The 25,821-nt window shown below is 38.2% G+C and overlaps 1 protein-coding gene across 3 annotated transcripts in view; it reads left to right on the top strand.

The window, feature by feature from the left end:
* Window positions 1–25,821, top strand: part of CycT (Cyclin T) — a 376,049-nt gene that overhangs the window by 96,518 nt on the left and 253,710 nt on the right. The window contains exon 3 of one of the 3 annotated variants that reach the window (XM_067147571.2): window positions 5,101–5,224. The exons of 1 other annotated variant lie outside the window; for it this stretch is intronic. In XM_067147571.2, the coding sequence (XP_067003672.2) occupies window positions 5,101–5,224 (124 nt within the window). Of the gene's footprint in view, window positions 1–5,100; window positions 5,225–25,821 lie in introns of those variants that run through there. One more of the 3 variants, XM_068227646.1, reaches the window with a different exon arrangement.

A 25,821-nucleotide genomic window follows, 5' to 3' on the forward strand; every position in this document is an offset into this window, starting at 1 on the left:
ATAAATTATTGCATTTTAAGGCTTTCGCAATCATTGTTCATCTTCATTTGTTTTAAATTCTAATCAGTGGATACATTTCAAAATTTGAATTATATTGTGTCGTCCGTCTCGTACCATTAGGGGATGATGACCATAGATGTTAAGCCCCTTTAAACAACAAGCATCATCATCATCGTCTTCTTGTAGTATTCTGGATCCTTCTAGCCATCTGTAATTTCTGACAGATTAATAAATAAAATTAAAATATTTCAAATCTTTGATGGTTCATGTTTGTGGATTACTGTAGTCACATCCTAGTTTGTGAACCATGGGCAACGGCTGAGTGGCCTAGTAACTGGTCCTGAGAGTCGGGATACCAGTTGCTATGGAATGGGAGTGGGCATCTCGGACATATTCTGAGTCATGGCCCTCCTTGTGCTCAGGCGGCTAGGACTATAAAATTCACCCGTGGTCCATAACCCGTTAGAGGAGACATCCTCACTTGCACGTGCAAGTAGGGTAGCATCCTGCTTCATGAATTTACTGAGCTCAGAACATTTTAAGCAAGCCTCGGACCTATGGGAATAATGGAGTCCCACTCCCATTTGACAGGCGAGGGACTCTTTGGAAACAATTTGGCGAATGAAATGGAATTCGATGGGGACCTATCAATATCAATGGGGCTTATGGAAGAAAGAAGGTAGAACTGGCTGAGTCAGCAAAGAGAATGCATCTGGATGTGCTGGGAGTAAGTGATATTCGGGTAAGGGGAGATAATGAGGAAGAGATAGGAGATTATAAAGTGTACTTGACGTGTGTTAGAAAGGGAAGGGCGGAGTCTGGGGTAGGGTTCTTTATCAGGAATACCATTGCACGCAACATAGTTTCTGTTAAGCACGTAAATGAGGGAATGATGTGGGTAGATTTGTCAGTTGGAGGAATCAGGACAAGAATTGTGTCCGTGTATTCACCATGTGAGGGTGCAGATGAGGATGAAGTTGACAAGCTTTATGAAGCATTGAGTGACATTGTGGTCAGGGTCAACAGCAAGGATAGAATAGTGCTAATGGGCGATTTCAATGCGAGAGTTGGGAATAGAACTGAAGGAAACGAAAGGGTGATTGGTAAATGTGGGGAAGATATGAAAGCTAATGGAAATGGGAAGCGTTTGCTGAGCTTATGTCCTAGTATGGGTTTAGCTGTTACGAATATATTCTTCAAGCATAAAGCTATTCACCGCTACACATGGGAGGCTAGGGGTACCAGATCCATAATAGACTATATCTTAACAGACTTTGAATTCAGGAAATCTGTTAGGAATGTACAAGTTTTCCGGGGATTTTTCGATGATACAGACCACTATCTGATCTGTAGTGAACTAAGTATCTCTAGGCCTTGGGCAGAGAAAGTGAAATCTGTCTGCAAACGAATAAGGGTAGAAAATCTCCAGGATGAGGAAATTAGACAGAAGTACATGGATATGATTAGTGAGAAGTTTCGAACAGTAGATAGTAAGCAGCTTCAGGATATAGAAAGTGAATGGGTGACATACAAGAATGCTGTAGTAGAAACAGCAAGGGAATGCCTAGGAACAAGTGTGTGTAAAGATGGGAAAAGGCGAACATCTTTGTGGAATGATGAAGTGAGAGCAGCCTGTAAACGTAAAAAGAAGGCTCTTATCAGAAATGGCTCCAAACAAGAGCCGAGGCAGACAAGGACTTGTACATAGATGAAAGAAACAGAGCGAAACAAATAGTTGTTGAATCCAAAAAGAAGTCATGGGAACGTTTTGGTAATAACCTGGAAAGGCTAGGTTAAGCAGCAGGGAAACCTTTCTGGACAGTAATAAAGAATCTTAGGAAGGGAGGGAAAAGGAAATGAACAGTGTTTTGAGTAATTCAGGTGAACTCATAATAGATCCCAGGGAATCCCTGGAGAGGTGGAGGGAATATTTTGAACATCTTCTCAATGTAAAAGGAAATCATCCTGGTGGTTTTGCAAACACCCAAGCTCATGGGGAGGAGAAAAATGATGTTGGTGAAATTATGCTTGAGGAAGTGGAAAGGATGGTAAATAAACTCCATTGTCATAAGGCAGCAGGAATAGATGAAATTAGACCTGAAATGGTGATGTATAGTGGGAAGGCAGGGATGAAGTGGCTTCATTCAGTAGTAAAATTTGCGTGGAGTGTTGGTGAGGTACCTTCAGATTGGACAAAAGCAGTAATTGCACCTATCTATAGCAAGGGAACAGGAAGGATTGCAACAACTATCGAGGTATCTCATTGATTAGTATAGAGATCGGGCCAGCTAGGAAGATGTCTGGGAGCGCATGCGCACTTTGGACTATCCTGTGTAGCGTATCCCCTCCTAACAGAGCTCCTGCTGCAAGGATAGTTCAGTGCACAATTTTATACCCAGTTGTCGCGCGCTGCTTTCTAATTTCTCGTTGTTTAGTAACTGTTGTTAGTGGTGGTGTACGTTAGGTCTATCTCTGACAGTATGGAAGGCGTTAAATGTAGCCTGCATCGCAAGGTGCTAAAGAGTCAGACTTGTGCAACAATCTGGAACGTTATAGACTTTATGGAACGGGAGGCAGTGGAAGGAAAGTTCGTGATAGATTCTGAGAAAGTGCATGAAAGAGTAGCGGCAGTTGTTGGAGTGCCAGAAAGTTCTGTGGCACGGATTAAGAGCGAAAAACGAAAAGTGATAGAATTAGGAAAACCTATGGATAGCCTGTTTGAAACACCAAACAAAAGCAGAGTGCGCACAGAGAATATTACTGGACTGGGCGACTTTGACGAAGGTGCCGTACGTCATATTGTTAAGAATTTTTGTTTAGAATAAATATGTTTTCCTACAGTTTCTAAAATTCATGCAAAGTTAGAGAAGGAGTCAAAGTTCAAAGGTTCCAATACTATTGTCCAGCAATCCTTCGATCATTAGGATATCAATGGAAGAAACGAACACTAACAAGTGCATCCTAATGGAAAAACATAACAAAAATACAAAAGATTTGTTTACTTGAAAGAAAAAAAATTGCCCAGTATCAGGCGGAGGATTGGCCTATAGTGTACACGGATGAAACCTATATGCATACGTCCCATGTATCCCACAAAGGCTGGTCTGATAATTCACTATCCGGTATATCGTTGCCCATGTCAAAAGTAAAAAGACTTATAGTGCTTGATGATGCTTGTTGTTTTAAGGGGCCTCACATCGAAGGTCATCGGCCCAGGACTTACAGTTGTACATGCTGGCAGTGAAATGGGTTTCATTGAGAACTGTCTGTTAATCTGGAAGTCTGGCGGCAAGAGTGGCGACTACCACGACGACATGATATATATATTTTTTTTTTAAGTGGTTGAAAGAAATGTTTATTCCTAATTTTCCACCCTGCAGTGTTCTCGTGATTGACTTCGCGTCATATCACAACAAGGAAGTAGATCGTGCTCCAACGTCCAGCTCACGTAAAGTGACGATAAAATGAAATGGCGTATGGCTTTGTGCCGGGAGTGTCTGAGGACATGTTCGGCTCTCTAGGTGCAGGTCTTTTGATTTGACTCCCGTAGGCGACCTGCACGGTGTGGTGAGGATGAAGTGATGTTGAAGACAACACATACACCCAGCCCCCGTGCCAGCAAAATTAACCAATCATGGTTAAAATTCCCGACCCCGCCGGGAATCGAACCCGGGACCCCTGTGGCTAAAGGCATGCTAACCATTTAGCCATGGAGCTGGACAAGTGACGATCTCCTGGCTATTGAATAGGAACATTCCACACTGTGGGACAATGTACAAACAGGAGCTTTATGAGCTTATGAAATTGCACAAGCAGGCACAGAAAACCTACATCCTACAGTACGGACACTCGATCCTTCGACTGCCCCCACATCACCCTGATTTAAACAGTATTGAAATAATGTGGGCAAAAGTGAAGTACTGGGTAGCTTCTCACAATGTCACCTTCACTATTGACGGTATAGAGGCGCTCGCTAGACAGAAATTCGCGTCAATATCCGCTGAAGACTGGAAGCGTAAATGTGTACACTCAAGGAAGGTGCAGAAAGACTTCATGAGGGATGAGGAACATCTTGAAGACATTATGGAGTCCTTTGCTATCCAGCTGGGAACCGACGACACATCATCTGGTGAGGACGACAGAATTGATGACGGAGGACTCAGTGGAATCGAAGAGCTGTAGTGGACATTATAAAACAAGTATGTGCTCATTTGGTGAATATAGTGTCATTATTTTATTATTTATTATTCCAAGTGCCATTTAAGGTATCTTTGTATAAATACGTTGTGGTCTTTTGTCAGCCTAAGTAGACCCATAATGGTGTTTCTTTTTATGAATTATATTTTGTTTCTGTACCTGAGAACCAGTTATATAATTATATATGTCATATCGTTAAGTCACATTTCTTATTTTACAGAGAGCAACAAAATATTGATATTAAGGAGCTAGGGACACTGAACACTGAAAGACATAACAGTCTATAATGATTATGTATGTATGTATTCAAAAATGAAATACTGTCATTCCCATGTGAGGAATTGTAAATTGTAGCTTGTATGCTGAAATGCTGTACCTTTGTGTCGGTTGTCTTTGAATGAATAAGTTTAAGACGATAAAATACATGTTACTTGGAACAGTTCATTAGATTATTTAGAAGAAAAACATTTTTTTTTTTTTTTTTTTTCAGTCTTCCAAAATTTCTGAAATGGTATTAAAACATGGAATATTATCAGTGTCTCAAAGGTGATATGAATTTAAAAAGTTGAAAAGTGTTGTTTTGTTTTCTTGTGCCAGACACTATATTTTTACACCTGATTTTTCTTCATGGCGATGTAATTTAATTTTTGAAAGAAAAAGCTTAAACATCTACTTTAGGTCTGGCCTAACTAGTATTAAGCATTGTAAGTTTTCAGATAAACCAAAGTATAAAGCTGAGTAATGCACAGATGAAATTGGGGAAAATTAAAATAACTATAGCAACTCTAGTAATCAGTAATTGTTGAAATAAAAAGTGCATGTTGTTTAATACAAGGAAGGAAGGAAGGAAGGAAGGATGGATGGATGGATAACTTCAGGTGATGTTTTTTTTCTCCCCCACAGCAATATCTGGAGCAGGCACAGGATCTGGTGTTCAATGAGAACGTGCTGTTGCAGACACTTGGTTTTGATGTGGCTATCGATCATCCCCACACGCATGTTGTTCGCTGCTGCCACATGGTAAAAGGTAAGCGCTGTTCAACAGCCTCCTGTCCGAGAGCCAGCAACAAGGTATGGGCGAGCTCTAATTGTGTGCATGTGTACAGTATTCATGACACGGAGGAGGTTTAAACCAGTTCAGTAATAGGGTAGCAAAATTTGCTTGCTTTTTGGGTGTTCAGTTTGAGCGAAGTAATATTATTTAGTGTGGGATAATGTAATATCTTCTTATCATATGCATGATATTTATGATAGGGATGTCCTGCAGTCCCAGCCAGTCTCTTCTATCAATGAGTAAGGAAGATGGTTCTGGAGGTATTTTTCTTTCCTCTGCTATGGAATAGCATGGGGCTGTCGGAGGTAGAATTGTTCTGTACACTTGTGAGTCAGAGAAGTGGAATTCCAGTCCATTTTTTCATATAACATGCTGTATATTTTTCCATCTTAGAACCTAATATTTAATTTTATCAATTTGCAAATTAAGTAGGCTTTTTTGGAAATACATTATTACTTTGGTGGTAGATTATCAGAATATTTACAGTAGTTCCATTTTTAGAAACTAGGATTTCTGTACTAATGCGCGAGTCAGTCAAAAGATGCGTACTTTAATTTCACTTGCGTTGATATTGAAGAGCTGTGAGACATCCTGCTCCGTCTTTCACTACATGTAATTCATATCGTCTTGTGGGCACATCAGTCTGACTTTTTCTCTCATCCTTCTTGTTTCAGGGGCATATGAGCTGAAAAATGCCATTTTGTTGCAGGACAAACATTCAACATTGATACTATGAGCTTTTTTAAAATTCTATTTGACTCGGTTCCTTATACTGCCCTGGATCCTTCCCTGAATGCTGTATCTAATCGTCTTTTGTAAAATTACTTATTGTAACTCATCTCTTTATCCCGATCATGCCATTTATTACTGTTTCCATTAATCTCCTTGGAAGATTACTTCAGAATTCATTCATACTGTATTTCTGTATTTGAAGAGTTACTGTGTTCCGAAGTTGTATTATCTCTGTATTTTACCAATATGCTTTAATAAAACAATTCCTTTAAAAATACTCTTGTTTTATTTCTTCTATGGAGAAGTGTTGGGAAATGGGGTATTTGCGTTTGGGAATGTATGGTGTGTAAAATCCTCAGGTATTAATAACTAGGAAAATTATTTTGGAATAACTAATACCGGGCTTTGACAATGCTTTATAAAATAGCTTCATCGGCAATCAGTTTTATGATTTACAACAGTGTATGTGAATAGAAGTAGCAATATCAGTAAGGGCTCCAGTATTAAGTGCTCTGCAGTTAAATACAGTTGAATAATGGTTGATAAATTACAGTATCTCTGCTTAAAGTGATATTTAGTCTTCCTAAACTCATAGAAAGTGGTCTCGATTACCTGAAAGGAAATTTCTTGCACTAGTAAATTTGAAATCTGCTGAATGAAGATTTTGTAGGAAAGACTACGTTTGTTTTATAAAAAGAAACACTTATAATTATGCTCCTTCATTCAGAAATTCTTCATTCACTAAATTGATCATGATGCTTTTGAAGGTTTTGTTTATTTTATTAATTTTTTTTTTTTTTACTACTACTACTACAAAGGTCAATGAAAGTAGTGGTTGGAGGTAAGGGTGTTCTATGAAGAGTTAGTACACTACGGCTTGAAGTGATGTAAATACTATGGAAAATGCACTATGACTGAATAATGAATAATCCAAAATATTTGTGCAGTTTAGAAGTGTAGTCTAATGTAAATCTGGTAGCAGAAATATTGTTTGTGAATTCTCCATCCTCAGGGACCATTGAATATGGTTAAGATTTCAGTGGATTTCCTTATTAAACTAAAACTGCATTAAGTTACTTCAGAATAAATCAATTCAAGAGGAATCAAAACTGAAATATAACTTACCTTTTTCTTGTTTAAGAAAAGAGTCTTCCATTTTAATGGTTAGTAAGTTCTGAGAGGTAGGAATGGTGTCATTTTGCATTTTTCTCCTTGCTTTACTTGTCTGTTGTCTTGCTTAGTTGGAGGAAGGGCTATACCTCTCAGCCAAGCATAATTATGAATATCATCCCCGTCCAAACCAATTAATGTTAAAACGAAAAGAATGTGTAGCTATGATTATAGAGATCAGTTCCAGGAGACTAGTGATATCACCACATTTTTATCTTCAGTAATTTCAGTCTTAAAGCCTGTTTAGGGAAAACTGGACATGAAGATTGGCTGATGCCTTCACTTTTCAAAGTGATGGACTCCTTAATTTTCCCTGCAGATTAGTGTTAATGGAGGGTTGGTGCTGAGTTGTTCTTCCTCTTAAAACAAAAACCACCACCACCAGTTGTATTTCTTCAAGTCAGGAAGGACTGCACTAATGTTGTTACCGGTAATAATATCATTCTCGTGATGTAGAAATATATAATTTTCTTTTAAGTATTGTGCTGTAATATTTATTGTTTTGGTGTTAAATGTACATGAACATGTTGCTACAAAAACCAGTACCGGGCGAGTTGGCCGTGCGCGTAGAGGCGCGCGGCTGTGAGCTTGCATCCGGGAGATAGTAGGTTCGAATCCCACTATCGGCAGCCCTGAAAATGGTTTTCCGTGGTTTCCCATTTTCACACCAGGCAAATGCTGGGGCTGTACCTTAATTAAGGCCACGGCCGCTTCCTTCCAACTCCTAAGCCTTTCCTATCCCATCATCGCCATAAGACCTATCTTTGTCGGTGCGACGTAAAGCCCCTAGCAAAAAAAGAAAACCAGTAATTTCACCTAGTCAATTTTGAAACATATAAGTTTTTCTTGTGAAAAATACAGAGTGAAGATAGCCCCCATTTTATTCAGCCTGGTGCTTGGCAGTGTTATAAATGTCTGGGAAAATAAAATGAGAAATCTGGGAATCAAAGTGGTCACTATTTGAGCCAGGACTAGAAATATTGAAGTCAGGTGTTTGGCCTTTGCAGATAACATCGTGATCCTAGCCAACAACTCTAGGGAAGCTGCTGTTGCTGTCTAAATCCTACACGAGACATTGGTAATTACAAGACTGCAGATATGCAGATATTGTATGACAAAACCAAGTACTTTGAGAACTTGCACCCTGGGAAAAGCCCATCCATAGAGCGATAGGGAGAGTTGATAGTTCACAGTATCTCTGCGAGTGAATTCTCCCAAGTGATAGAGACGGCATCTCCGTGATGTACGAAACTCGCTGCAGCTTACCAATGTTGCAAAACTGTTAAAACGAGAAGTATATTTTAAAGAATGCAAGATCTGCCACTTCAGAACTGTAGTTGGATGCCAGTTCGTTTGTGCAGCAGAGATTCGGTTATTGAACAGGAAAGGTACCGTAGATTACCTGGAAAAGGTTTAAAGACATATCTTCCGAAAAATTCATGGACCCAAAGTACTCCCAGACACTTATTGATTAAAACCAAACTTTGAACTACAGTATACTAACATTTGGAAATGGCCATCACCAGCATGCGATGTAGGCGGCTTTCGTTGTGCAGACACATTTCACTAATAGACAATAATACGCTTACCAGGGAGATAAACCTCACTGATTAAGAGCTATAAAACTAGACTGCTCCAAATTCTGTGATATGATGAACTCTTGGTCCCCGCCACCCGAAAGTACTAAGTCTTGGAACCATGCTCACAGGAGAGAAATAAAAATTATTAGCTTGGCTCAAGAGATATTCGTAAGAAAAGCGAAACTCCAAAAATTATAAGTCATGAGCGCTCCCTAGTAAGCTTAAATCAGTAACGGAAAAAAATAACAGAATAAAACGTAATTACTCTTAAGAGTCAAATTATCACAGTTGAAGCATGTGAATAAATAAATTCCACTATGTTGACGTATACGTCTGGAAGCCAAGAGTCGAACTAGCCAGGAAATTCCAATGATTAAATTGAGGTATTTCGTGTTTAATAATGTATGATAATTTACGTTTAATAATGTTGCTTGCAGTTCCTATGTGTACTGTAGTGTGATTGTGGTGGAGATTATTGTTTTTAAGGAGAAGTACTAGTAAGCATGCTGGAAGTGCTCTTTGTAAGTTTTTATAACAAAATAAGGTGAATACAAAGCAAAGCTCCAATTGAATTTAAGCAAAAAATAAGATATTTTTAAAAATTTGCAGAAGTCTTACCCTCAGATGTAAATAGTTTAGCAGTATATCATTCGTAAGTTAATACACTACAAGGGGAGGTTGCCATGTGGTTTTCTAAAAATAGTTGATAAGTTTTGAGGCCTTGCACTTCATTACAAAAAATATTTTACCCCTGCTCGAGCATTTTCACCAGTGGGCCTTATTTTGCTCAAAATTTAACATTTAATATCCTCAAACTTTCGTAGTCATATTGCCACAGGTATTTCCGGCTTCTCCGTGGTGTAGTCGTTATCGCATTGACGTTTTGAGTTTGAGTCTGACCTTGGTGAGCACTTTTTTTTTCTTTTACTGATATATCCATTTTCTTTTATTTGTTCAATAATTTATATATTTGCTGTGGTCTTTTTTGTATTAGAGCCATTTGCAGTATTTTAAATAATTATTCGTACTTGTCGCTTGAACATGCCGTAAGTTTTATTCATTAGAATTCAAATCACCAAACGAGTTGGCTGTGCTGCTGTGGGTGTGCAGCTATGAGCTTGCATTTGAGAAATAGTGGTGGGTTTGAACCCCACTGTCAGCAGCCTTTTTCCGTGGTTTCCCATTTTCACACCAGGCTGTACCTTAATTAAGGCCATGATCTATTCCTTCCTACTCCTAGCCCTTTCCTATCCAATTCGTCGCTATAACACCTATGAATCAATTAAATTATTAGCTACTGATCTGCATTTAGGGCAGTCGCCCAGCTGGCAGATTCCCTAGTTGTTGTTTTCCTAGCCTTTTTGTAAATGTTTGCAAAGAAATTGGAAATTTATTGAACATCTCCATTGGTAAGTTATTTGAATCCCTAACTCCCCTTCCTATAAATGAATATTTGCCCCAATTTGTCTTCTTGAATTCCACCTTTATCTTCATATTGTGATCTTTCCTACTTTCAAAGACACCACTCAAACTTATCCATCCACCAATGTTATTCCACGCCATCTCTCTACTGATAGCTCAGAACATACCACTTACAGGTTATTATCCTCATGAGTTTTTACGTATTGAAAGTTATTCATACAAGAACAGTGGGCTGTAATGAATAGGTGGAACAGTAAAAATACCTTTGTTATTTCTTGTACATACCACTTAGTCAAGACTGAAGTGGATTGGTCACATGAAGAGGATGCCAGTAAACAGAACTTCAAGGAAGGAATTTGACACAAAAGTAGGAGGAGGACGACCCGTGGGAAGGCCACGAAGGAAATGGATAGATTTAGTTAAGAACGATGTATTGCTGAGAGGTCATGATTGGGACAAGTTGGTGGAGGAGGAATGGTACAAGGACAGGATGAGATTGAGGAGGCTCATATACCACACCCGGGAAAGTGGAGTTGGTTTAGGATGATGATGATGACCACTTAGTCAAGCAGCTCGCCCCCTTTCTCCCAAGTCTTCCCAGCCAAACTTTGCAACATATTTGTAACGTTACTTTTTTTTTTTTTTTGTCGGAAATCAGCAAATCAAGCTGATAGTTGGGGTCTTACCAGAGACTTATACGCCCTCTTCTTTACATCCTTACTACAACCCCTAAATACCCTCATAACGATGTGCAGAGATCTGTACCCCTTATTTACAATCCCATTCAGGTGAATTTCTTTTTTTAACAGTTGGCTTTACATTGCACCGACACAGATAGGTCTTACGGTGACGGCAATGAAGATCTTTCTTTATATTAACACCTAGATACTTACAATGATTCCCATAAGGAACTTTCATCCCATCAATGCAGTAGTTAAAACTGAGCGGAAATTTCTTATTTGTGAAACTCGCAACCTGACTTTTAACCCCGTTTATCATCATACCCTTGCCTACTGTCCATTTCACAACATTATCGAGGTCATTTTGCAGTTGCTCACAATCTTGTAACTTATTTATTACTCTATATACTCGTAGAATAATATCATCCGCAAAAGCCTTATTCTGATTCCACTTTGCTCATAGGTCCAGTAATACTGCCTCTTAATTATTACAGGCTCAGATAAAGCTTCACCTACTCTAGTTCTCAAGTTCTATTGTCTAGAAATATGTCACCCATTCAGTCACCCTTTTGTGTAGTTCAATTGCACTCATTTTCGCTAGTAGTCTCCCATGATCTGCCCTATCAAGTGCCTTAGATAAGTCAATTGTGCTACAGTCCATGTGACCTCCTTAATCCAAGATATCTGCTATATCTTGCTGGAATCCTACAATTTGAGCTTCAGTGGAATAACCTTTCCTAAACCCGAACTGTCCTCACTCGAACCGGTTATTAATTTTGCAAACATGTCTAATATAATCAGAAAGAATGCTTTCCCAAACCTTACATTCAACGCATTTCAATGGCGTGTTATTTTCAGCTTTATCTTATCAGCCTTTCCTTTATACACAGGGACTACTATAGCAACTCTCCATTCATTTGGTATAGATCCTTCATGCAAACAATAATCAAATAAGTACTTCAGATATGGTACTATGTCCCAACCCATTGTCTTTAGTATATCCCCAGAAATTTTATCAATTCCAGCTGCTTTTCTAGTTTTCAGCTTTTGTATCTTATTGTTATCATACGTACATTTCAATACTACGTTAGTGTTAGTCACTTCCTCTATCTGGACATTATCTTTGTAACCAACAATCTTTACATACGGCTGACTGAATACTTCTGCCCTTTGAAGTTCCTCGCATACACATTCCCCTTGTTCATTAATTATTCCTGGAATGTCCTTCTTGGAACTTGTTTCTGCCTGAGAATACCTACACATACCCTTCCGGTTTTCACCAAAATTTGTATGACTGCCAATTATGCTTGCATTCATGTTATCCTTAGCTGACTTCTTTGCTAGATTCAATTTACTATTAAGTTCCTTCAATTTCTCCTTACTTCCACAGCCATTTCTCTCTTTCATTCTAACCTGCACCTCCTTCTTAGTCTCTTTACTTCTCTGATAATATAGTGGGCCTTTACCATTCCTTACCTCCTTTAAAGATACAAACCTGTTTTCACATTTCACAACAATTGCTTTAAACCCATCCCAGTCTGTTTACATTTTTATTTACCGTTTTCCATCGATCATTTTTACATTTACATTTCTTTTATCAGCCACGTGGCTTTCTAATAGTCGTACTTTTAAGATCTTCATTTCTATTGCATTTAATTTTGACTATGACACAAACAGCTTCGTGATTACTAATACCCATCTACTACTTCAGTTTCTCTATAGAGCTCATCTGGTTTTACCAGCACCATGTCCAGAATATTCTTCCCTCTAGTTGGTTGCATCACTTTCTGAATCCCCTTTCCTTCCCATATTACGTTATTTGCCATTTGTTAGTCATGGTTCTTGTGGTTCGCATTACCTTACCAATTGACATTTGGTAAATTGAAATCACCCACTGCAATCACGTTGCATTCCATATCGTTTCCCACATAGCTGATTATCTTATCAAATAATTCCGAATCAGCACCTGTGCTAACCTTTCCTGGTCTGTACACTCCAAAAACATCAAGTTGGCTGTTATCTTTAGAGATATCTGTGTTGGTGTGATGTAAAACCAATTAAAAAAGAAAGGAATTTAAATGCATCACTGCTGGAGATACTACATTTTTTCGCACTGTGTCGAGTCTTATGTAGCAATGGAGGAGGCCTTCCCTCTGTTCCACTCTGCTCCCCCATTAAGCTAAATTCACTGATTCATCTCCAACTTTCATCGAATGCTTTTGTAGACATAATAAAATTTTCTGTCTTTGCAATGAAGTTTAACAGATGAAGGAACAGTTTTCACAAATGAGAATATCTATTTTCTGCATGATGATGTGAGGTCAAAATGTTATTGTTGCCATGCACCTGCGTTAATGAAATGTGTTCGTTGTTGTAATGCTTCGTTTCCAATGCTTCTGTGAAAAATACTACCGAAATTAGTATAATAATTAGTCAAGGTCAAGTGATTCATTATTAGACAAACAGTGAAAACGTGACGGATATTGTAAATAATGTAAATACAGTTGAACCTGACTAATACGTATATCAAGGGGAAGAGAAAAAACTACTACTAACTCAGAATTACTTAGAAATCAGACTTACACAATACATCACATATTTACTGAAAAACCAATGGTGGAATAGACCTAAATGTGTAAATCCTTGCAAATAATAAATACATTAAGAGAGAAAATATTATTTTGAAGTTGGTCCAGCCTTAAAGAAATCAGATAGTTTGGCTTGTTTCGCTTTTCTTGCATTAAGAGTATAAACGTTCTTTTGCAAACTTAGTAATGAATTCAAAGCATTTTCATTACAACTTTTCGTACTGATGTAACGTATACACACATCAATTGCACATAACACTTCACTCAGTTCAGGTGTTTCAAGATTCAAGTCGTTATCTTCATCTCTATCACTGTCACTATCGCTTGTAGCTGGTCCATCACCACCGCGTTGTTGGCATACATCAGCAATAAGCTCTTCATTCGGTACTTCTCCACATACAGCCATCATCGAAATGCACAAAAGTATCGAATTCTATACCCTCCAGTAGCGTTAGCTCATTGTCGGACAGAACTTCGTCCCCATAATCATCATTAGAGGCAGCCTCTTCTAGTAAGACACCAGCTTTGCGGAAACAGTTGCTGATTGTGGAGGATGACACCTGCTTCCAGGCGGCCAAATTAAGTTCATGGCTTGAAGCAAATTAACGGAGAGAGATTAATTTCCTGCATCATTCAGTGTTATTAAATGTTGAACCAGCATTTTTCTATAATGCACTTTGAAATTTGCAATGATGCCCAAATCAAGTGGTTGTAGAACACTGGTATAGTTAGGAGGGAGAAAATCCACTTAGACATTCTCCAGAACGATTTGAGGCGGATGTGCTGCATATTGATCCATAAGAAGGAGGATCTTCTTCTGTTCCTTTTTCATTTTAATGTCCAGTTTTTTCAACCACTGTTCCTTTAATCATCCAAGAATTTCTGTTGGATCCATATTCCGTAGGTTTTGTTTCTGCACCCTTAAAACACCTCGGATTCTTTGATTTTCCTATCACAAGTGGATGAAGTTTGTCAGATCCATCTGCATTTGGGGCGAGAAGTACTGTTACAGGAATTTTACTTTTCTTCCCTCCATGACACGAGTCACCTTTTTCAGCTAATGTTTTATTAGGAAGGAGATTGTAGAATAGGCCGGTCTCATTGCAATTGTAGATGTTTGGAGGCTGTTAATCGCTTACGATACCCGGCGGAACCTCTTCTTTCTAGTGTTGCACCGCGACCACAGCTTTTGAGTCACCGCAAATTGTTCTCCCTGTGATTCCATGACGATCTTTAAATCCTTGCAACCATCCTGATGAAGCTTTGAAATCAGCAGTGATACTCATCGTTTCAGCCAAATCTACCGCCTTTGCGTTCAGCGTGTTGCCATTAATTGGTAAAGCTGCAGCCCGCTTTTGCTGGAACCGTTTGAAAAGTGCTTTCTCCAAAATTACGTACCTTCCTTCTTGTTGACGGCTGTGTTTTGCTGATTTTTAACCCAGTTTTAAGAACTCGTCCAAAATAGCATTTATTTTACTGATGACTGTACATAGCGTTGTATAAGCAATCCCTAGGTCTGAAGCATTCAGTTTTTGTTTCGTGTGGATTAGCATCCACTTCTCGTATAACCTTTACATTTTCATCTAAAGTATGACTTCCTTTTTCTGTTCTCCAAGGCTAATCAAAAGCAACTGAATGACAAAACTACTGTTCATCAGTGAACACCAGATACCGGCACTGTGGACATTTTACTTCTCCGTTGTTCTCACGAAAGAAATTCTCATATTCAAACAAATTTACTGTATTTTCTTTTGTTTCCGCACCAAAACTGCCCACTTTGCTTGTAATGTATCTTAATCTTTGACGGCATTGTGAAGGTCAGAAACGATTATGGTAGAAAAGGAGCGAGAAAGAGAGTGAAGGGGACTCGCTCAGTTGGCCTTTAAGCTGCCAGTATGTAAGGATCGACCATGTCACTCGGCGAATCTCTCTGTGTTCTGTTTCAGCACCGAAACCAGACCGCTCTACTTCCGCCTATGCCGACAAAGAGGAAACTTTGTAAATACAGTAGTTTCTTTTAAAAAAGCATGTGCTCATTACAATTACGCAAAACTCAGTTATTATATTTCACTGACACTTGTTACGTAAAACAGCGAATTACGTATAAATGGATTAAGTATAAATAAGGTTTAACACACTTTTAAATTACATTCTGCTGGGACGTAAAGGAAATTACGTACAGTTACGAATTACGCAGAATAGAGTTACGTATAAAGCAGGTTCAACTGTATTAATATTGTAAACAGAAAAAACAGCAACAAATATTGAAGTATTTGATCTAATCCGAAAAATTAAATATCATACCAAAAACATGAAATTAAATTAAAAAAGGGAAAGGGAGGAGATGTCCAGGTCGGATTCAAACTCTCAAATTTCAATTTGCAATGCCCATGCGCTGGCGATTATGCCACAGAGACAAGCTGAAAATATCTGTGGAAATAAGACTATAAAAGATTGAGGATAGATTTCAAGCATTAAATTTTGATCAAAATAAGGCCCATTGGCAAAAACGCTTGAACAGGTGTAAAATATCTTTTAATTAACTGCAAATCCTCAGAATTTGAACATTTTTCTAGGAAACCACATTGCAACCTCCCATTGTTAGTTTCAATATTATCTTCATATTTTTATCAGGAGTAATATTCCTATGGCCTCAGCTACCATGTGCAATCATTTTAACTCGTCAAAGCCCAAACGCAATGTATGAAATAAATCTATGTATTTCCTTTCAGATTATGTTAGGTACATCGCGAAAAACAATACAAAACTAAAAAATCTGGAAATGTGTTCCACAAACAAAAGACAGGGGTGTCACCTGTAGGTGACATTGGTCACTATGGTTACAGTTTGTAGCTTGCTGGTAGTCTACTTTCAAGTGCAAGGTCAACTGCTGCCCCTAACGCATATTTGGACTGCCCAGGATGCTGAGCCCATTTAGATCCACGGTAAGACTTGAAGATAATCAAATCGCGTAGCAATTGTCCAAAGTTTATGGCCGAAACGCAGAGGTTTTTCCTGGGTATGCTGCTTGGTACTGAATGACTGTAATAGGGAACCATTGCTTCATCCACTTCAAGATCAGTTGAACAGATTTCCTCATATTACTGACCAATGTTTTGATTTTGAAATTTAAAGTATTCTCATACCTTGCAAAGTTTGTCATAGAGGGGGCAGGGGGATATTCATATTATCTGAAGGATGCAAATAGTGATGAATTTCTGGAAACGTATTTCTTCTCATGCTGTTGGAAACTAAGTTATAGAAGACATCTGATTTTAATTCTCAGAACATTCTTATAGATTTGTAAATTCATTTAGTCGGTCAACAGTAGTACAGCGATATAAACCCTTATATCATCTGAATTTATGTCCAACACGTGGTTCCTGAGTGGAGCATACATTTTGGACATTTTCACAACGAGATTCTTCTTCAGTGAACAGTAACTCAAAACACTGAACACTGGAGACAGTTGCGGTGTGTCATTCAGAAGGTTTCTCGTGCACGTCACCTCACCCAATCGGAAAATAAAATTCACCTCTGTAGCTGCCCACAATATATTGTAATTTTTCTTAGAAGATGCTGGTTTATTTGTCCTAGAAAGACTAGGTGCCTGCTGAATTTCATTAGAAGTTGTCGGCATACCATCATCCGCTGATATCACATGTATTTCCACTGTCAACCTCAATATTCTACCAGGAAGGGGATTGACATCGTTGGATTTAATTGCTTCATCACCACTTTCGTCAGCCGTAAAATGTCCATAATTTGGAGGAAACATAATGACATTTATAGATGGTGCATTATTACTGTCATCTTTCAACATTCCTAGTACTTCATCCAGTGTAAGACTGAAAAGAGTGAGAAAGGACAAAGTGAATATCAGACATTATTCATAACTGAAACTGGACAAAAAGGCCTGCTTCATGTGACCAATGTCACCTATAGGGGACACTGTCTGTTCATGGAAATAATATATCCTTAAATTATATTATTGTGCATAAGAATGTTTCACATTCATTACCGAACATTTCACCAATTTACGTGCATAAAATGCAAAAAAAAAATTACTTTTTTATCACATGCTTTCCATACCATAATAACTTGCAGTTGCACCTCCACTTCAATCCAGTCTCTTTTATCTGAGCGAGAGCTGACTGACCAGTGCAGGCTGCGAGTTCAAAAATGGTCAGTTTCAAATTATAAGACTTTTCTTTAAATAATTTCAACAGGCAGAGAAGTTCAAGCAGCCTGATGACCAGGAAATGTTATTAAGTGTCACCTCTAGGAGACATTGGGATTTGACGATTTAATTTGACGCAATCTGGCTGCTTGCTATTGGCAGTGAAGGAGAAAGATGAGATCGTGGTGTACTTAAATTCAAATAGGCTATCATATTCCATTGTCAATTACCTTCGACGTAATATCTTTATGACTCAAAGGCCTTCTGAGACACTGTGTTTCATCTCTTCAACCCTTGTATCACACACGTAGCCTGAGAACCCGGGTAACAACACAACATGTTATTCGAGTATCCATGGCTTTTGCTCAAAATGCTTCAGGTTAGACACCAAGTTTAGGCAAGAAATAGAAGCTTTTGAAACATGAACAAAATAACCTACTCTTATATAATTCACATGGACTGAATACAAGAATGGGAATAAAATGTTTGTAAGCTGTAATGTTTTGTAATTATAGGCTCTTTATGTTGAAAGAACTCTTGTAGTCCCAGAGCTGTAATAAAATTTGCAGCTTGTGTATTATATCCTCTTTTGAGAATGGAAAGTTTCCCTTTACAAAACAGACAATTGCCCATGATTATTGCATTTCAACCTATTCTATTCAGCGTTCCATTTTAGTGATATCTTGATGCAAACATTCTCCATCACTTACATCCCCCAAATTCTCCTGGAAGAAGTCTGACTTTGAATGAATGAATTGAATATTCAGCAGCATATAGCACTTTATATTTTGATAATTGGTCAATAACGTCTTTATTGATACTGGAAGTTTTTGTCCCTGTAATTCCATAAGATTTAACATTTTTCTTAATAATGCTACCTTTTTTGTTACTTTTATCCAACATGACTTGTTTTGGTATTAAATTTTATAAGTATTGAAAAGCTTTCTCAAAATGTTTGTGAAAGACCCAGCCTGATGTGTAAGTGAGGGAAGTTCGTATTCCAGTTTCACTAAAGGATAGATTTTGATGTTATGCTTAACAGGAGCATTACCGAGCTCGATAGCTGCAGCCGGTATTCGCGAGATAGTGTGTTCGAACCCCTTCTGTTGGCAGCCCTGAAGATAGTTTTCTGTGGTTCCTTATTTTCACACCAGGCGAATGCTGGGGCTGTACCTTAGTTAGAGCCATGGCCGCTTCCTTCCCACTCCTAGCCCTTTCCTATCCCTTTCCTATTCCATCATCGCTATAAGACCTATCTGTGTCGGTGTGACATAAAGCAACTGTGCAACAAGACAATTTTGAATGTAACTTTTGACTAATTTATGGCTAGTGTCCATTCTTTTATATTTTATTGTTATGTTCATTCATCTATCTGTTCATATTTATTCAGCCACGAATAGAATATTCCATTGCAAAATAAATCTTCAGCTAATCAGTTCCATTTTCTTAACACTAAAATGCTACTATGTTTTGTTAACTAATTTAGGGGCCGATGACCTTCGATGTTAGACCCCTTAAAACAACAAGCATCATCATCATCATCATCATATTTTGTTAACTAGTTCTGCCGTTCAGCCTGGAAGCCAGTGTTCTGCCTGTTGCTTTGAAAGACTTAAATCCATATCAAATTCATCCTGTTTTACTTGCCATATCAAGTGTAATCCAAGTGTAAAAAATAAACACAGAGTGAGTGGCTGCGGGGTTTAGGCCTCATAGCCTGTCAGCTTGCATTCAGGAGATAAAAGGTCCGAACCCTGCTGTCAGCAGGCCCGAAGATAGTTTCCAATCCTAGCCCTTTCCTAACCCATCGTCACCATGTCGGTGTGACATAAAGTAAATAATAATAAAAGGGTGATAAGCAGAGCTGTGGCATGGCAGACAGTCTTACTGCTCAAATGATGAGCTTTGTTTCTCTGGAATGCCAGCATATTCCCCACTTCTTGAAGGGATGGAATAGAATATTCAGATACTAGTTTCTTTGATGAAGGAAAATTTTTGAGCATACATTATTTCATCTCCAGTATCCTATGGAAATATGTTTTCATTATGTAAAGAGAGTAGTTTTTCAAAGGGGTTGATAGATTCATACCAAATAATTGTAATGACAAAGGACATGTTATTTTACTCTCATCAGCCCCCTCTCCCCTCCACCAAACTTCAAATAACACTACTCAACATGCATGCAGTACCCATGTTTTACCCTGTTCAGTTCCGTCACAACCAAAATAAAAAAATATGCCTTAAAAAAATATCTCTCATTGATTGGCCTTGTGACTTCACCCATTTATGACCATTGTTGCGTGTTTGCAACACTTGCCTTCCATTAATTTAACAGCATGTAAAAAGTAATATGCTAAAGAAACGCAAGATTCCGTTCCTACTACAATTTGAAGGTCGAATCAACATCACAGGGAGTGATTTGGGAATGCAGTATAACAATGGAAGTGGCAGTGGACTATTGTAAAGAGGTGTCTGTGAAGATGGAACGCAATAAATGCACATTGCCACACAAACGGTACGTTATATCCTTATTAATATATATAATTTATTGAAGTTTGCAGATATGAAACATAAGTTAACGTCTATTCACGTTGTGAGAGTTGAATTTGTATTCTTTTGCTCACAAATTGGCTTAGAACATGAGTGTTGCGTTTTTGCAACACTGGGCAGATACGATACCTATTTCAAACTATAGTATAGAATTCTTTATTTTACAGAAACTTGACTGTCAACGAATTTCTGTCTGTATTGGAAGAAACTGATATTGACAAGGCTCATAGTATTGATGTGTTCAGCGCTCCACTTGATGGAAATGAAGATACTGGTGATGAAGACTTAGGTGGGACATAAAATAATCTTACCAGAAGACGGCTAGCTGCAGAGGCCATAACTGTTCTTTAGAGGTGCCAATGAGGACTATATTATAGCTGATGAGGGCAAGAATAGCGCGTTTGAATTGCTGAACAGTAGTTCTAGATAATTTTAATAAAACTTGTTATGTTGGTCACTAGAGAAAAAAGACAGTTACAGCTATGAGCAGTTGTTGCAACAGTTGGCAGAACAAGGACTTCCATATCAGAACAACGTGAGAGTATACCCCATTCCAAGTTTTTCAATTATATTTTACAGACTAATCTCTGGAATTTATTGTAAAATAAAGTGTGTGAAGTGTGCTCTTCAGAAGGGAAAGACAATTTTCAACTTTCCATTAATGAACTCAAAGTATGTTTTGGTATTTTGATATTGAGTGGTTATATATCTGTATGTCAATGGAGGATGAATGGCCTGACACTAGAAATTATGCTGTGAGTAATTCTGAGACAAAATCGGTTCGAGAACATTGTGTGTTATCTCTGCTTGAATGACAGTACCTCACTGGACATGGGGGACCCATCATTTAAAAACTTGTTTCTAGGGTACACCATTTGGCAAAAGAATCTACAGTAGCTGTGTTCAAGCCACGATTCCCTGTTATGGGCGTCACTGTTTGAAGCAGCATATAAAAGACAAACTCGTCTGCGTTGGGTATAAAGTTTGGTGTTTCAGTCAACTCCTGGGATATCCAATTGATTTTGATGTATATCATTGATCTTAAGGGCCTGAAAACCGTTACAAGGAAGATGGCTGGAAATGTATTTCCTGATCATATGTTTGGTGATAATTACTTCATCAGCCTAAAAGTAATTGAACTCACAAACCTAGGCATTGATATTACAGGAAATATATGAAGTAACAGAACTGACAAATGTCGTTTAAAAGATTTCTCTGTTATCAGGAAAAAATGTAGTGCATATAACATGAGATGTGACAGCAAGAAGCTGCCTGTGTGCAGATGGAGTAACAATTCTGTTATGGCCGTAGTATCCAACTGTACTGGTGTTTATCCAGTAAGAGCAGTAATCAGTAGTTCTTTCAGTGAAAAGAAGAAACTTGTAATTTCTCAGCCTAATACCATATGAGAAAATGGGTGACTAACAGAATGGACCAAAATGTCAGAACTTACAGATTGAACACATGCACAAAGAGGTGGTGGCAGCCCATATTTCTTTGGGGTATCAATGTGTCTATCTAGAATGCCTGGATTTTGCACAGGATTTCAACAAAATCAACTGCATTTAATACTATGGATCTCCTAGAATTTTGATGTTGCATAGCACTCACATTCCTGTACACACATGGAACACCCAGAACAAAACATGATCCAGTTGCTACTCCAACTGCTACTAGAGTGTCAACTCAGCTCTGTTCAGTAAAATTGGACACTTCCCTGAAACTCAGAACAAGACAGCTTTTTGTGCCTTCTGCAAGTCATTTACCAACAATTGGTGTGTGTGTGTGTGGGGGGGGGGGCTCTTCACAACAAATGTTTCAGAAAATTTCACTTCCAGAAGGGAAAGTAAACAATGGCATTACTTTCAAGCAGTCTTTTAGTATTGTTTGCATTTATATGTGAGTGTACTGGTATGGGATACAAATATCCACACAGATACCTCTCATTAAATTTACAGAAAATATCAATTCTGCCAGTAGTAGATTGCCTGTGAACCGAAAGTTTTGTATTTTATAAATTTGCTTCATTGAGGTTCTGGATCTGCCCAGTGTTGCATTTTTGCAACATGAAATTCTGAACACATAGAACTTCATGACAGTTTAATTTTGAGTTATTTATATTCATCCTAGTAGTCAATTTTATAAAAACAAAATAAATAGAAAAAGTTCTGGGCATAAGTGGTTGTTGTGAAACTAGGGCTGAAGGCCCTCTCTTACACTTGACCCCTGGAAGAATATATGTTTACACAAACAGTATTTCTTACCTGTTCCATTTCTACCAAATATTTGGTACCATAAATAAAGGTTTCGGAACCAACACTCTCTGTTGAAATGTTCAAGCTCATCTCAGACTATGGGTAATAAGATGATAAATATTGTACAAAAGTGAAGGCAAGTTCAAACGATGTACTAAAAGAAGGGAAGACTAGACAATGGTGGGAAAAAAAGCTCATTAAACTGTACTCAATGTATCTTGGCTTTAATGTGTTCATATGCTTTTCACGAATATAAGATTTATGTTTCTAGAAATTTTGTATTCAGCACATACCAGTTTTGTGGAAGATATTATTTTTATCAATGTTTTAACACATTAACGACAGGCCCCGAATGGAGGCTGCCACACCATGTAGACTGGATAGTTCAAGCTTCCAAGAAAGAAATTACACTGCTGCACTCAAATTAATGTAACTCAAAGAAAAGTATCCGAGATATCGACTTCAAACTTCCAACATGTACTCACTAGATTGCTTAGTAGTCTGTATGTTGCGATACCTTTCAAAGCAGTACCATTTGTGGCTCCATTTAATAGTCTTTCTAAGCATTATACAGTATGAATGCCCTGTTTGTGCCATTCATGTATGCATTGTTTTCAAGAATGAAAGGCTTTATCTTTACACCTAATCCCTGTTTAGTGTTAGCGATTAATCATTAGAAATATCTAATTTGCTGTTGCTCAGAACCTATTATAACCGGTCTGTACATAATTACCGCATTTACTCATGTATTAAACCCTGTAGGGTATTAGACCCTCTGGCTTTTTGAGACAAGGAAAATTAAAAAAATAAATCTTGCAATGTAATTCATCAGAGAAGAGCAATGCTTCTGCTTTACTGCAGCTCCGATGACATCGCGCACATTTGTGAATAGTTTCGTCCGTACAACCCGCGCAATGGAAGGGCATCAATGTCATGCAGTGCATCTGTTTTCCATAGTTAAGAAATGTCTGCCTCCGTTGCGTAGGCCTTCTGCATCTCTAATAATAATAATAATAATAATAATAATAATAATAATAATAATAATCGTATGGCCTCAGCTACCGTGTGCAGACATTTAGATTTGACGCCATTTGGCTGTCTGCTCGTCAATTTCGACGTTCCGTTTTACTCTAGGCCCACTAGATGGCAGACAGAGTAAACCGGATCTCTCTTGGGCGTCTATGGCTGAGATTTAATGAATTTTGTCGGGTAAACACCAAATGTGTCACCAGAGATCTTTTACTTGCCGACGTCGTACGACATGGAGTATCGAATGGACTATTTCCGCCCTTCAAAAATCCGACTACCTCTGCCGGGTTTGAACCCGCTATCTTGGGATCCGGAGGCCGACACTCTACCACGGATCCACAGAGGCAGCATCTCTAATGACGCCACACAAATAGGTGAATAGTTTCATGTCTGACCCATGCAATGCAAGCACACATCAGTCATGCTTTAATGTCTATTTCTTGTAGTTAAGAATGTTTGCCAACATAAGCTTAGCACAATTAGCTGCCGTTCTCGGGGGCCTGAGTTTGATTCCCGGTACTGTACTGCCCGAGATTTAAGAATGGCAGGAAGGTTGATATGCAATAAAAATGGTGTATGCAGTTCCCCTCCATTGGGGGCGTGTCTAAGAAGAGCTGCACCACCTCGGGATGAGGAAAAGTGTTTACTTCAGTTAAGCAATATTCGCGGTTGTTGTAGTTCAGCAATATTCACGATTGTTGCTATTAATATAGCAGGCGAGATCATTAACAAAGTGATTGTTTAACATCTCATAATTTGGGCCAATATACATAATTTTTCTAGAGAAGTCGGTTTAAAATATGATAAAAACAATCCGTTCATAATGATTGTTTTACTCAGTGATTTTCGTAACATAATAATAATAATAATAATAATGATTTTATGTCCCCACTAACACGATTTTCGGAGACGCCAAACAAAACATACTATGCATGAGTAAAAGAATGGAGACAACAAACATATGAAATTAAACATTATGATAATAAAACGCATTACCGCCACACCTGTAGATAACTATAAATGCGGCAAGCTTTCCTGTTTATTATTTTCATTCCATTGTGGAATTTCTAGCACTATCCAGGCACTTGATAGTATACCTAACCTAAACAATGCAGTCTCTTTTATCTTGGTTATAGCTGTTTAGGTAAATCCTGATATGATAAATGTAGAGAACAAGCATAAAATATACCTAAAAATATAGGTCTGGTATTTAACAGCTGTTATCCAAAGAATGCTTCAAGTCACTATGTATTACATTCAGAAGTACATCTCATAACATACGCTAGTTATCAACTGGTGTACTGGCATGCTTTTTACAGCACGGCTTTATTCGGAGGGGGTAGCTTCTGCTGCACATGCACCAACTGGGAATAACGGACACAATCTCCAGAAACCATTTGTGAATAGATTCTCATTTTTTCGACTCTGTAGCAGAAACAAAACATTTTTTTAAAGTTTAAAAAAGACGGGATCTTGAATGCTCTCGATGGCAGTGCATGACTGACGAGATGGCAATGAAGATGACATCATTTGGAATGACAACACGCCGGTAGCAGAGAAGTTGGTGGCAAAAGACGACGATCATTCCAATGAAAGCCGGGATCAGGTTTATTGTGTGGTAGGCCTACTGCGTAATTGACAGAGACAAATGACTGCTCATTAAGTTCTTTTGATTAATATTGCATAATACGATAATAAGATACGCTTATCCCTTTTCTCTTCGGTGTCTAGTATAAAGTGAGACGAATCTTCGAAGCGAGTCTTTATGGCTGAATGCCCTTCCTGATGTAAATCTCATCAGAGGAGTTAATGAGATGTAACAAATAGTGTGATGAAAGAGTAACTAAAACTGGCTACATTTACTTTATATGTAGTCCTAAAAGTCATATGTTCACCATTTATTGTCTTTTTAAATTTAGAAATACTGCTTTCCAACAAAAATAGCCGGTAACGCTCAGAATACATTCATAAGTTTGTTATTGAACAGTGCAGAAGGTTTACATGTACAATTTACAGCTCTCTTTATAGCCTAGAAGTCATGAGTTCACAGCACAAAATTTGAGGTTATCGCATATTGCACTCGCCCCCCCCCCCCCCCCCTTTTTTTTTTTTTTTTGCTGTAAAAGTGAAAAATAAAAAGTGTCTAATACTGTTCTCTAACCCGTGGGAGGTCGCAAACAGAATTTTCGTCCGGGCTCTAAATAATTACGAATGTGTAATACCGTTTCTTCAAACTGTTGGTTAGTGGTGGGAAAATCACGTCGGTGTGAGCGCGCTTTTCGTGAACGCCTGGAGCATTCCTCCGTGTGTGACCCCGAGCGTTTCTCAGTGAGGCGGAATTTTCATCCGTGCGTTACCTCTCTCTTTTTTTTTTTTTAATACGG

This window comes from Anabrus simplex, chromosome 5, assembly GCF_040414725.1.
Source record: "Anabrus simplex isolate iqAnaSimp1 chromosome 5, ASM4041472v1, whole genome shotgun sequence".
Lineage (NCBI taxonomy): Eukaryota > Metazoa > Arthropoda > Insecta > Orthoptera > Tettigoniidae > Anabrus > Anabrus simplex.